The sequence below is a fragment of the Cetorhinus maximus genome, chromosome 1 (assembly GCF_964194155.1).
Source record: "Cetorhinus maximus chromosome 1, sCetMax3.hap1.1, whole genome shotgun sequence".
In the NCBI taxonomy this organism is placed as follows: Eukaryota; Metazoa; Chordata; class Chondrichthyes; order Lamniformes; family Cetorhinidae; genus Cetorhinus; species Cetorhinus maximus.
In genome coordinates, this window is record NC_135879.1 from 82353454 (window position 1) to 82366942 (window position 13489).

Consider the following 13489-nt stretch of genomic DNA (forward strand, 5'->3'; position numbering starts at 1 on the left):
CCCACCTGCCCCCACCGAGCCCGCTCGCCAAGGGCAAAGCTCTGCCCATTGAAAATGATTGCCACATCTACCTGCTGACCTCAGGCTGAAAAAAAACATTAATTTGGCAGTCACAAAAATGTCGATGAAACCATGTGATCAAGTTATTTGCTGTTAAAGACTGCATTGGTAATATTTAAAAGACAGGTTTACTGTTGTATTCTTTGAGTTACCTTGACATTATTAACCAGTAACTTCATTCCCATTTCTACCCAGGAAGGGGAACAAAAGTTCACCACATAAACTATTAAATTTCCATAAACAATACAGTTAAATGATAAGCAAATTAAAATACCGTTACAAAAAAAGATTAGATGCTCTTAAAACAGGTGACATATCTCGTCCAGGTAATTTATATTCGAAATTCTCACAGGAAATGAAAAATTACAATAGTAAAGTTTTAAGTGACATCCTTATAAATTTAGGGGAGATCCATGAGGATTTCAAAGTAGTAAATCTAACACCATTATTAAAAAAGGGTTGAGGGGTAACTAGAAGTTATAGATCAACAAGTTTACTATGTGCTGTTGTTGAAGTTTTTGAAATGATCTTGAAAAAATATTAATGTGAATGGTCCAGGGATGAGGAACTTCAGTTATGAAGATAGATTGGAGGAGTTAGGACTATTTTCCTTGGAGAAAAGAAGACTGAGAGGAAATTTGATAGAGGTATTCAAAATCGTGAGGCAGATAGAACGCGGATAGACAGGGAGTAACTATTCCCAACCGTCATAGGATCGAGAATGAGAGGGCCCGGATTTAAAGTAATTGGTAAAAGAGGCAAAAGCGACCTGATGAAAAACTTTTTCATGCAGCGAGTGGTTAATATCTGGAATGCGCATCCTGAGAATGTGATGGAGGCACATTCAATTCCAAAGGAATTAGGGAGCATGTACGCAAGGTTATGGTGGGTGGGGGGTGGGAGGGGTGGGGGGGGGGCGGAGGTGCAGAGGGCTGGTTGGGGGGGAAGGTGGGAGAATGGTACTAGGTGAATAGCTCATTTGGAGAGCTGGTGCAGACATGATGGGCTGAATGGCCTCCATCTGCCCTGCAATAATTCTGTGATTCTGAGGGACCAAATGGGAAAACTGGAAAACAGATATACTGGATTCAGGAAAGAAAGGTTATCTTATAATAACTTCAAATTCGCTACTAACATGCTGAACAGAAAGTTGCAGTTAATTATACACTTGGATCTTCAGACAGATTGTCAAAAGTGGCACTTAGTGTATATTAGCCTATATGGCAAGCCACACGTTAGGCAAACCTCTACTTTCTAAACAAAAATCTGATGTTGTATAAAGTGAAGAACTGTACAGAGTGGAGGTTGAGTACTATACTTGCCTATTCTATTTGTAAATTTGGACCTGCTCCACACAGACCTAGTTTAACTATTTAAGGGTGATATAAATTGATCATCTTACGGGTAAATGTGGCTAAATGGCTAAAGTAAGAAATCTTAGAATGGAAATTAAGGTTTGGCACTGCACAGTAAACTGTCTTAAAAGCAGAAAACAGTATCATAAATTTTAAGTTGTAAGGAGATTATGCGCGGAATTTTCTATGCCCGCTGGCGTCGGGCATGTTTGGTGATGTGAGCAGACAATATGGCGAGAAGGCCAGAAATTGGTTTCACGGTGTTTTGAAACCAATTTGCAATCGTCCGCTCATTGCCCATTGATGACAGGCCGCGTTCCCCGCCATCGAACATCAGGAACCTCATTGTAATACATCTGCATATCATTATAAGGCCAGCTCGCCAGAATCATCCCCCTCCCGCTGGATCATCCGCCCACAACAGCGGGAAAACATGCCGGTGCAGAACATGTCTTGACAAGTGTGATGTGTAGAAGTCAGGACTTACAGCCAGGGCCTTGCTCACATCATGGACATCCGAGGAGCAGGAGATGCTGGTGTCTGACAGCAACGGCACACTGGAGGAACATCCATGGCATGTTAGGTGGATTCTCATGGACGTGGCTCTGCTGCAAAGCAGCTCACAGAAGGTGGAAAGTCAACAGGGGTGAGAGGGGAAGGTCTAGGATCAACTGGGAGAGGAAGAGGTGCCGGGGGTGGTGGGGGGGAGGCTGGGAACGGGAAGGGAGTACAGGGCGAGGACCTCTAATGGGAGAGAAGATGGCAACTGGGGAGGTAGGTGCATGGGGGGGTGAAAGGTGTAAGGAAGAAGTTTGGAGAGCGGAGGGAGTTCAGAGGGGGGAAGTATTGCGGAGAGGGGAGGGAGTCTGTGGTGGAAGAAGGAGTGCGCAGAGTGGAGCGAGTCCGGGTGGGGGAGGAAGGATTGCGGAGAGGGGAGGGACTGCTGGGGGAGGAAGAAGTTGAGGGAGTCCAGGGGGGAGGAAGGAGTCCAGAGAGGGCGGGAGTGAGGGTGGAGGAAGCATTAAGAGTGGAGGAAGAAGTTGGGAAGGGGGAAGGAGTAAAGATGGAGGAAGAAGTAAGGGTGTCGGAGGGAATCAGGAAGGGGAAGGTGTAAGGATGGAGGAAGAAATGAGGCTGGAGGAAGTGGTGAGGCTGGAGGAAGGAGTCAGGAGGGGGTAAGGACTAAGGGTGGCGGAGGAAGTAAGGGCCTGAGGGAGTCAGGAAGGGGAAGCGACAAAGCGGGGAGAGGGGGAAGTGGTTCAGGGAGGTTGGGGGAAGGGGGTTGTCCAGGTGAACATGTAAGGAAGGGGTCTGATGGGCCCATGGCTGCCTCCTGAGGAGCAAACTGAGGGTGGGCGTGGTATGAGGGAATTGCGAGGATGACCGAGGGCAGAGTGAGGCGGTAGGATGGGAGGGTGAGGGTTCGACAGTAGTGGTACAAGGGATGGTGAGGGTGGTTGGTAGGGATTGGAGACAAACACGGACTCTGAGGGTTGGAGGGAGGAGGTTGAGGAGGTGAATGTGGATGGGGGTGGGATTTTCAGGAAAGAAGGAAACATGCACATTCACCTGGACATCCCTGCAGGAAAAGGGTTGTGGCTGGTAGGTCACAGAGGGGAGGTGAAAGGTAATACCGGGGTGGGGGTCAACTGTGATTGGGGAAAGGAAATGGGTGACTGGGTGAGGGTAAAGGATGGGGGAGCGAAAGTAAAACCAAATTAGCACCATGCTGTCAAAATCGAAAGTGAAACGAGAGCCGTGGTGGGCGAGACCAGGTGCTGCATGGGAATGTATGGGAATCAGTGGCTGGGCGGAGATGCAGGTCAGCTCAGATGGACAACTGAAAGCAAACCCCAGCAGGCAACACTGAAAATGCTCAGGACATTGAGGTGAGTGTGAAACGTGAAGGATCCACGTGTGTGGGAGAGTGTTTGCACAAGGCTCCGAAAGGCCCTGCCACACACACACTTTCCCTCTAGAATCACTCATGGTCCAACTGCTCCCTCTGCAGTGACAGAGGACGAGGTTGAGGGGCTCACAGGCAAAGGGGACTCGGAGAGGACAGCCTCTGAGATTCCTGAGTGGATGACTCAAGGGTGTCCAGCTGACACTCCTCCTCCCTTTGGGTGCCTGAGTGCCCCAGCCTGACTCCTTGAGGGGAAGGAGCACCTGGAGGGACGTCAAGGTGCCCTGTTTCCCTCTCACGTTGCCACTGCATGAACTCACCCATGGCTCCCGTGACTGGAGTGCAGCTCTGCACACATCTCTGCATTCTGCTGGACCAGGGTCTCCATGGCATCCGCCATCCTCCCCATGAAACCTCCATACACGCACATGTGGGCACCACTTCATCAGAGAGCAGGCAGGTGCGCTCCTTCCACTCGTGTGCCACTCTGTTGAGGGTTTCCAACAGTTCTGCGTGATGTTCCCAAGTCCTCTGCTGACTCTCCAGCTCTTCAATGGAGGAGGAGGGAGGAGTCCTCCTGGCTGGAGGTGAGGGTGTGGATGGAGCTGAGGGACTGGCTGGCTAAGGGTGTTGGTCACTTGGCAGAGCTCCCTGTGAACCACAGTAGAGATAATTAGTGCATAGCAGCAGAGTCAGAAGCAGGAGAAAGAGCACTCAAGGTTGTGTTGAGAGAGGGATGATGTGGTGCAAGATCGTCAGGTGGGTGTTCACCACCGACCTCACCGTCGCTGGAGGCAGGGTCCATGTCCTCACCAGTCAGCACGATGGCACACTCCTCAAAGTGAGTGAGGGGCCTAATGTGGGCCATTCCACCCTTGAACTGGGACTTCTCCCTGCTGATATGAGTAGGCTTCTCCTGCATGGAAACAGATGGAGAGAGTGTGAGCCGGACACATGGCACTGTGTGGAATGTTTGTGTGATGAGCGGAGACATGGACAGGATGAGGACGCGAGCTCCAGATGATATGAGCCTGATGGAGATGTGAGGGTGTGTGTGAGAGTTAGCGGTGTTGTTCCTTGAGGTGTGAGATCCCTGTGGATGTGATGGGTTCAGGAATTTGTGAGTTGAGAATGATGGGAAGAGCGACTTATCCTGGCAGAATGGATGAGACTATTCATCCTGTAATGGCACTGGGTGGCTGTCCTCTTTTGCAGGGTGTTGGCGCTGACCACTGCTACCATCGCCTCCCATGCTGGATGGTGATGCAGCTGCCAATCCTGCGGCCACAGTGGGGATAGAGGACTTCATGGGAGGCCTCCACGGCATTCAAAAGGCACTCGAGGGACGCGTCACTAAACTGGGGGGTTGCAGTCTTCTTGCCTATTAGGACCATGTCTTCTGTGCAGCAGTCATGGGCTGGGAGCACTGAGAGGTGTGCACGTGGCGGGAGTTTAAATATGGCGCCCGGCATGATGAACCGGTGAGGTGATGGTGTGGTGAGCGAATGAGAGCCCAACTGCCATGGAAACAGCATGTTTCCTTGGAATGCATAATTAACGCAGCCGGTTTGTGATAATACGGCATGCAAAGCCACCATTGCGGCCGGCGGGTAAAACATCATTTTACGCTCCTGCTCCCGTACTTAGTGCAAATCTGGGATGATTCCACCCGATGAGTGGGACACTATATGGATCCATCATGAGACCCTTGTTGTTTCTAATGTTCCCACAGATCCCCTGTGTTGTCCATGGTGGGCCAGAGGAAATGCTGGCCGGGATTTTCCATGCCTGCCGGTGTCAGGCATGTTTGGTGGTGTGAGCGGACAATATGGCGCGATCGGTTTCACAACAGTGTAAAACCAGTTCGCCATCGTCTACTCAGCCCGCCCATGGCTGATGTCAGATGTCAGGAACCTCATTGTAATACATCAGCATATTGTTATTAGGCCTCCGAACCGAATTTGTAGCCCACCCCCTTCACGCTGGTTCGTCTGTCCACGTCGGTGGGAAAACATGCCGACGTGTTTCACAACAGCACATAAGCGACATGCACTTGGGGAGCTGCACTTTGCTCGAGACTTCAAGGTTTGTTTGCCTACCTTGCTTCGGTCAGCACTCGCAGTCATCAGCGCCAGGCTTCACTGACAGCACCACATCACTTTTAGGGGGGCGCACAGGCGGGTCTCTACCTACCAGGTCAGCCATATGTGGGTGGCTTTGCAATGGCTGCAGGGCTAGGGCTTTCTTGGGAAAGGTGGAGAAGTGACCTCAGGAAAAGGAGGAGGCTGCAGGGTGAGGGCTGTACTGGGAAAGGAGGGTCTCCCAGGGTGTGTGTGGAGATACATGTTGATCTGTGCAAGTGACCTCAAGATGGTGATGCCTGAGAAGGCAGTCTCCAGAGGAGATGTGGCCAGATGGACATGCGAGGGTGTGTGTGTGAGAATGGGTGGTGATGTCCCTTGAGCTGACAGTGTGAGAGACGCCAGTGAGTGTGTGATGGGCTTGAGTGTGTGAGTTTAGAGTACTGAGATGGTTGTCATACCCTGGCTGCATGGATGAGATCATTCATCCTCTATCTGCATTGGATGGCCAACCTCTTCTGTGCAGCATTGGTGCTGATCACTACTGCCATTGCCTACCAAGCCAGAGAGGTAATGTTGCTGCCCCTCCTGCGGCCAGAGTGGGGGTAGAGGACATTGCAGTGGGCCTCCATGGCCTCCAAAGGATGCTTAAGAGCTGCAGTCTTCTTGCCTTTCTGGGCCATGTCTTCTTTGCTGCAGTCCTGGGCTGGAAGCACTGAGCATGGCTATACTTTAAATGTGGTGCCTGGCATGCTGAAGCGGCGAGGTGATGGCTTGGCAGGCGAATTGGAGCCCACCTACCACTGAAACAGCGTGTATCCGGGAATGCATAAATAATGTGGCAGGTTTGAGGTGATACGGCGTGAAAACCCACCATTGTGGCCCACGGGTAAAACGTCGTTTTTCCCACCCGCTACCACACTTAGTGCAAATCTGGGACAATTCCACCCGCTGTTTTATAACAATAGTAATTATACAATGATGCAATGTAGGTCTTTCCAAAATCCTTCTCCCATTATGACATCAAAGCATGTGTTGCCTTGGTTTCAAGAACCAAGAAGTGTTTAAGATGGAGTGTGGTGAGAATAAGAGAATGGATGTTATTATTGGTTGCCACCTGAGGGAGCTTAAATCACTTTAACAAAAATGACAACAAGGAAACATATTTAGGAAAAAACAGAGGTTGTTACCTTTTGGAGAATAGGTGATTCGAGTTATTTAAAGTTGGATTTGTTTTTATTGGAGCAGCAGAAACATTGAGGTGACTTACTTGGACCTCAAGATTACTAAATAAATTGACAAAATTGTTTACTATAACAAGGCACCCAAATACAAATTAGCAGGAAGGGAAGTCAAGTGAAACTTTCTTTTTAATCAAAAAGTAATAAGAGTTGCAAAATAAGTTACCAGGGAGATCAATGAAATGGACCATATAGAGATTCAAGTGGCAATTGCATGTTTTTTTGTGAATTGATTAGAGATTAAATGATATGGTGAATATTAAATAAGTGGGTGTGAAAAAAGCGATAGCTTTGTTGAGCTTAATGGCTGTTTCTCTTTCCATAAAAATTCATATCACAGAAGTCACAGAATTATTAAATCATACAGGAGGTCATTTAGCACATTGTACCCGTGCCAAATTATTGAAAAATCTATTGGTCCAAGTCCCCTGCTCTTTCCTCATAACCCTGCAATTCTTTCCTTTCCAAGTATATATCCAAATGCGTTTATTCCAATATCTTGTTATATTTAATCCCAAATCAGGAAAATTAAAAAAGAATAAGTTTGGTTGAAATTAGTCTTATTATACATAAAATTGGACTCTAAATCAGAAATTTTTAAATCCTGAACTGAATTTTTAGTCAGGCATAGATGCTGAAAATTACTTTATCAGCACAAGTTAGAGGTACCATATAAACTCGAGCAATAGTTGATGTCATGTAAAAATTGACCCCCAACCTTTGGCCAAAAAATCCTTAACTTTTCATATACCTCAATTCATTATTCATTCAAAGAGTACTTGCGAATGCCAAATGAGTGCAATCCCCCTGCATCAAGTGTTGGGCTCCTACGACATGAAAAGAAATACAACGCTGTATGCTCAAAACTTTGTCCTTATTGCTTTTTTTTTCAAAATGGACTTTCTGCTGAACCAAAAAAGATGGCTGCTATAAGTCACATGTCCACAGGGTTGGCCCTTTTTCTTGGAGCTACCCACTAAAATTACAAGAACAAAAACATTCTTTTCTCAGCTTCTAGAATCTCACACCTCATTGTGTAGACCCCCTGTAATCACAAAAGACTAGGAGACGCGCACATCAGAACTTGCTATGTCTATGTAGCTGCTAGCAAATTCATTCCACACCTGGGACTATTCAGGCCCGTTTCATTTGCATCTAATAAGCTGACCTTGCTAGTGGTGTCAGTGGGTCTGCCTAGGCAATGGCTTCCCAACACCAGACCCTTCAATATAGATGTTAACTCTTTCAACAACTAAGAACTGGGACGTTATCAGTCCTGAACTCAAAGCCAGTTCCATACATTGGATAAACATCCCTTTTGAAGTCAATTCGGAGAAAGAAGGTCACATGACTCAAGTGACCATTTTGAAATCTCTATATGTCGTTGAGAACTGGGAAATCCTCAGACTGATGTTTCAACATCAACTAGACAAGGCTTCAGTAAACTGACTCAGTAAGCAGTCAGTTACCACCTCTCAACTCCACAAAGCCTGCTTGATTTTAAAAATCTCTGATCATTGCCTGCCAAGCAGTCTAAGCGCAGAAAGCCTATCATGCTGCAGTATCGTTCTTTGCAAGGATTTACGTCTTGTTATCTCTAACCAAAAACTCATTGGAACTGAACCCCGCCCCAAAGGAAACTCCCTCTGGACTTTAACTTCACAGACTTTGGAAAACACATGAGCTGATATTCATTTCTATGGTTCTTGAACCGTAAAATTCCTTTTTTCTATCCTCCCCTTTACGTGTATATGTGTGTGTGTGTGTGTTTGGAGTGAGAAGTTGTGAACACACTTCTCCCAGGTTTTTTTGAATGTGGAATAAACTAACCTCTTGAGTTAATCATAACGCGAGTTTGCTACGGATTATTAGTGAATTGGATCACACAAACCAATAGATTGGGGAACCATGCCACCACATGCTTTCAAGTAATTCAAATCACCGTCTGCTTACAGACAGGTGGTAAGAGGAAATAGGTACAGTTTGCCTGTCTCTCTTCACTCAGTGACACAAGGGTTAGGTGAAGGGCTTCAAGCCAACAGCGTGACATTTTCCAATGGTGGGGCCCTTCCTTTTTCTTTCCTTCCCTGGACCGGGAGCAGCATTGAAACCTCAAGCCCAGCCGATGTCGCTGCTTCCTCCTCCAGGCTGTGACGGGTGGGTGGTGGGGGTGGGGGGGGGGGATAGTGGAGGCTGCTTAATGAAACAAAGAGAGAGACAAACATAAATAGCTGGTGTGAGCACCGCTTCCTCCAATACCTTGTGCATTCTCTTGAGAGCCATGTTAGGATGATTATTTACAAAGGACGACAAAAAAGAATTTAGCATGATGCTAGGTAAGTAGGCCATATGCCCCTAAGACTGGCGGATTGTATCAAACAGCATGCCCCAGCCATTGTTCACAATGGGCAAGGTACAGAGCGTACCCAACCAGCCTGTGCTTGCAAAACTCAAAACACAGTGTCCAACATTAGATGTGATTACGTGATTCGACAACGTTTGCTAAATAATCCTCAATGTGCTAAGAATTAAGCTGACAGCCAATTTAAGATAGTCGGGCTCGCAATATGGTGCATTTGTGTGTACTGGAAGCTACATATATTAATACACAGGGCCCTGTTCTTTGCTGACATAGAAAACATGTCGACACATTGTGCCTGTTTCAGCTAAAGTAAGCTACAGCCATTTGCTGACTCGTTCCTCAGGGCAATGCCTTGACCAATCAGGATCAAGCTGCCTGGTTTAAATTCCAAACAATGCTTGGCAGTTAACTGTCAGTCACCATCACTGGTGCATTCTCCGTGACAACACCTCTACCAATCAGAGTCCAATTCCCAACCTATCAGCACTCTCTTCACATACAGTATAAATTGCTGTCTTCGCCTTCTATTGGTATTCTTGTGAAGTGTCCTGAAGAGAGCAAGCCAAAAAGTTTGACATGTCTCTTTTTTCAGCAATACTCAAATTCTGTGTTACCAAAAGACAATCTCTTTTTTCAACAATATGCCAGGATATGGAACAGGAGTGTCCAATAACAGTGGCAGCATTCCTTAATGAAAAATGAGAGAGAGACATACTATAAATGGCTCATGTGCATGCTGCTTCCCCCATTACCTTGTGGATTCTTTTGAAAGCCATGTTAGGTGCGTCTGGCAGATGTATTTTAGTTAGAAGTAAGCCCCTCGAAAACATTACTCATGTAAGAGTCTATCTCCTAACTTTTTGTGCAAAAAAAGTCTCAAAAATTCGACTTTTACATGACCATATATGGTAATTGATTTGCAAACTCCGTTTATTGTAGCCTCTGTCAGTCTTGATGCCAAATTCTCAGTCTTACCTTTTTGCTCATCCACAGTTCGTTCCAGTTTTATTATCTCTAGTTCCGAGTGTAGCCTCAGTACATACAGAAACAAGAATACTTGGGACAAGAGGAGGAAAAAGATGAAGAAACTATGACAAATCCACTGTGGCCGACACCATGCTGAAGGTCTGCCTCCTCTGCTTGTAGTATATTTTTTCCTACAATATAAAAGAAAATTTTGATTACAATATATTCACATAAGCTACATACTGTACACCTGGTGTACTATACATGACACATTGGGTGATGAGTTTTAGTGAGTGGCTTAGGTTTCCACTTTCCTGAAGATTGCTTGTGATGTTGAAGTGTATTGCTACACTTGCCCACCATGTAAGTGTATGATGATACACACCAATACCACAACCAGTCTTCAGGAATGTTGACAATGCAAGGAGAATAAGTGGGATATTAAATGAAAGAATTGTGCAAGATTCCTGTACACTCCAGGCTAGCCCCCCATCTTCTACTTCTCATAAACTTTTGCTCTTGTAAAACCCTGCTGCCTGGATTTTAATTTTCACCAAAATCCCATCACACATCACCCTGTTCTTGCTGACCTAATTGGTTTCTGGTTCACCAAAGCCTTGATTTTAAAATTCTCATCCTTATCTTCAAATCTCTCAATAACCTCATTCCTCTCTAGCCTCTTCCAGCCCTACAGCCTTCTAATAACTTTGCCTTCCTCCAACTCAAATCTCTTGTGCATTCTCTACTTGCTTCACTGTGCTTTCACTGTCTCAGCCCTAAACTCTGGATTTCCTTCCCTAAAACTCTTTGCCTTTCCAGGCTTCTCTCCTTCTTCAAAGTGCTTCTTAATTTTTACTGCTTTGACCAAGCTTTTAATAACACATCCTAATATCTCCTTCTTTGATTCAATGTCTGACTCTACTCCTACGAAGTGCTTGCGAGGTCCTATTAATTTAAAAACTCTGTGTAAATGCAAGTTGTTATTATAACGAGGTAATTGGAATTGTATAATCTGGCTAGTTCAGAGTGCCTATTATTCTTTTTAAAATACTAAATTCTAAGTATGCTGTTTCAATTTTAAACACAAAAAGATGGGTTCTGAAGAGCGACATGTAATTAAGTAACTACTAATCACTACACTGCTGAAATACACTTACAATTCTTTTTGTGGAGGAATCTTTGAGCTGATTAAAGCAATTTTTATTAGAATTAATTACAGAACAGAAACAGGTCATTTGGCACATTAAATCTGCTACAATATTTTTCTTTACAATGAACTGCCAAGTTTGATGTGACTTTCCCGCTTTCACCGCATAACCTTTAATATTCTTCTTTCTGAAACAATTCTCAAATTATCTTAAGAAAGAATTAATGGGCTCTGCTTCAACAAGTCTGTTTCAGAGATTTTCCACATTCTTCACTATCCTCTGTTAACATAGCTCTCACCAACTTTGTGCCCTCAACATTTGAATTTCCCCTTTCAGGCATTTTTTTTCTTTGCCTGTTAAGAGTGAGGTGTGCCTGCAGTTTAAATTACAAAAGTCATGTAGCTACCTATTTTCACATATCAAGATCATTCATGATTTACCAGCTTTTCTGAAGCTATTGACAAAAGACATTGCTAGCTTTTTAGGCTGGCATAAATGTATTATGAATGTTTTTATATCCCTCCCTTTAATTTCATTGTACTGGTTGTGGTAAAAATATAGAACCCAGCAAAACTCTGCATTTTTGCAAAATAAGGTATGGAATAAGAGGAGACCTTTCACCCTCATTGTTGATATGGATGTGATAACCATGACTGGCGTTCTGCTCCATCTTGATTATGGATATAGTAATAGAGAAATAAAGGTGCCAACCTTCTGCAGGAGTTCTCAAAATCCCCTGTTGTAAATTTTATCAGAGATTGGCAGTTCACCTGGAGCAATGGCTTAACTGCCTGAGAATATAAATGGCTGATCTGATGCAAAGCAAGAGTTTGAGGAATCACACATTGACATTCAGGACCTAATTCATTTCAGTTTGGAGGATAATTTTCCAAGTAACCAACGGCAATGGGGATGGTATTGGATTGTACCTTATATTTCCCATTCTAGCAATAAACCTTAGTTTTCAGTCATCATCAAAGATAACTATATTAACGTTGCAACATGTTGGGATGACTTAACCTGATTTGATAACTAATCTTACTATGGAACACTAAGCATATGAATGTTTGCATTCTTCAAATATTCTTGGCAAAAAAGGAATTACTAGGACAGAGCTGAATCAAAATAAGTATCAATTAGATTAACTGATGAACCATCTAGAAAGCATACAGTTGATTTAGTGGAGTCAATCATGACACTGATTATGACTTGCTTGTGCTAGTGTCACTGCTATCTAGGTCCAGGAAGGAACACGTGCTCTTTAGTAGCAAATAGTTTCTATCATAATACACGTGTTTTATCAGTGCTAAGGTTGCATATTTATCTGCTTGTCCAGTTAAATACTGTCCAAAATGTGATGAAATCTACAGTTTGCGAGACCAGTGGGAAACGATTGGGAACTGTGTTTGCATTACCTTTGGTTTCAAAACCTATATTTCTTGAGGCAGTCCATAACTGAAATGAAAAACTAAATCTTCAGGTTTCTGGGAAAAGGGATTGTAACTTGGGATTCCTGGCTGTGGCATCAGACTTTTGACTTCAGCATATGACCTTAGGTTGCTAGGGAAATGGAAGCTGATTGGAGAAAATCACAATGCTGTGAGATCAGTTTTTTCAGCAGGAGAACAGTACAGGCTGGCCATGAAAGGATATATGAGAGAGCTGAAAAGACTGAAACCAAGGCGGTTGTAAACCAAGCTAAGGAGGTTCTGCAGAAATATGCTATTTTGATGATAGTCATATCCGTGGAGCTCAAATGGAGTAAAACTCTTGTCAGAGCTCCAATGAGCAAATCCTGTGTGAGGTAAAGGAGTTGAATTCTACGGGGCCACGGGCCTTTCCGCCATGGTCTTAATCAGGGTGGAGTTGGGAAGATGTTGGGGTTTGCACCTGTCACCTTTCCACCCAATTAAATGTCCTCCTTGCCTTCAAATTCGCTCCGGGGGAGATCATAAAATGCCGCCATGCTTGAGGAAGTATTTGGAGCTGCACGTGGTGCCACAAGTCCTGGGGGAACTGCCAGTAAAACTGTGAGATCTATCTTTGTTGTATTAGCTATTTAAAATATAATTTATAGCTTACATTAATTACAATTTGCCTGTTAATTCATGTTTAATTTATGTTGACTTTAGTTTGATTGATAAAGTAAAGTTCTTAAAAGTGAAATCTTGTCCTTTGGTTTCTTCTGTTTTGGTCATTTGGGAAGTTTGGTGCTTTTAGGTTGTTGGTCTCCATGGGGATCATAACAAAAAGTTATTGCGGTTATAGACCAAAATAGACAAAACCTACCTTTACAATTTTTTACACAGTTACATTCCTTAGATGGACATTACTGTAATAGAATTGACATTGTGTTTCCATCATGAATTT

The 13489-nt window shown here is 44.5% G+C and overlaps 1 protein-coding gene across 3 annotated transcripts in view; it reads right to left on the minus strand.

Annotated features, from left to right (window-relative positions):
* The window catches only part of LOC144681475 (EF-hand calcium-binding domain-containing protein 14-like), an 83994-nt gene that overhangs the window by 51717 nt on the left and 18788 nt on the right, over positions 1–13489 (minus strand). For all 3 annotated transcript variants that reach the window (XM_078543111.1, XM_078543103.1, XM_078543094.1), the window contains exon 2: positions 9981–10162. In XM_078543111.1, coding sequence (XP_078399237.1) covers positions 9981–10162 — 182 coding nt within the window. The remainder of the gene's footprint in view (positions 1–9980; positions 10163–13489) is intronic.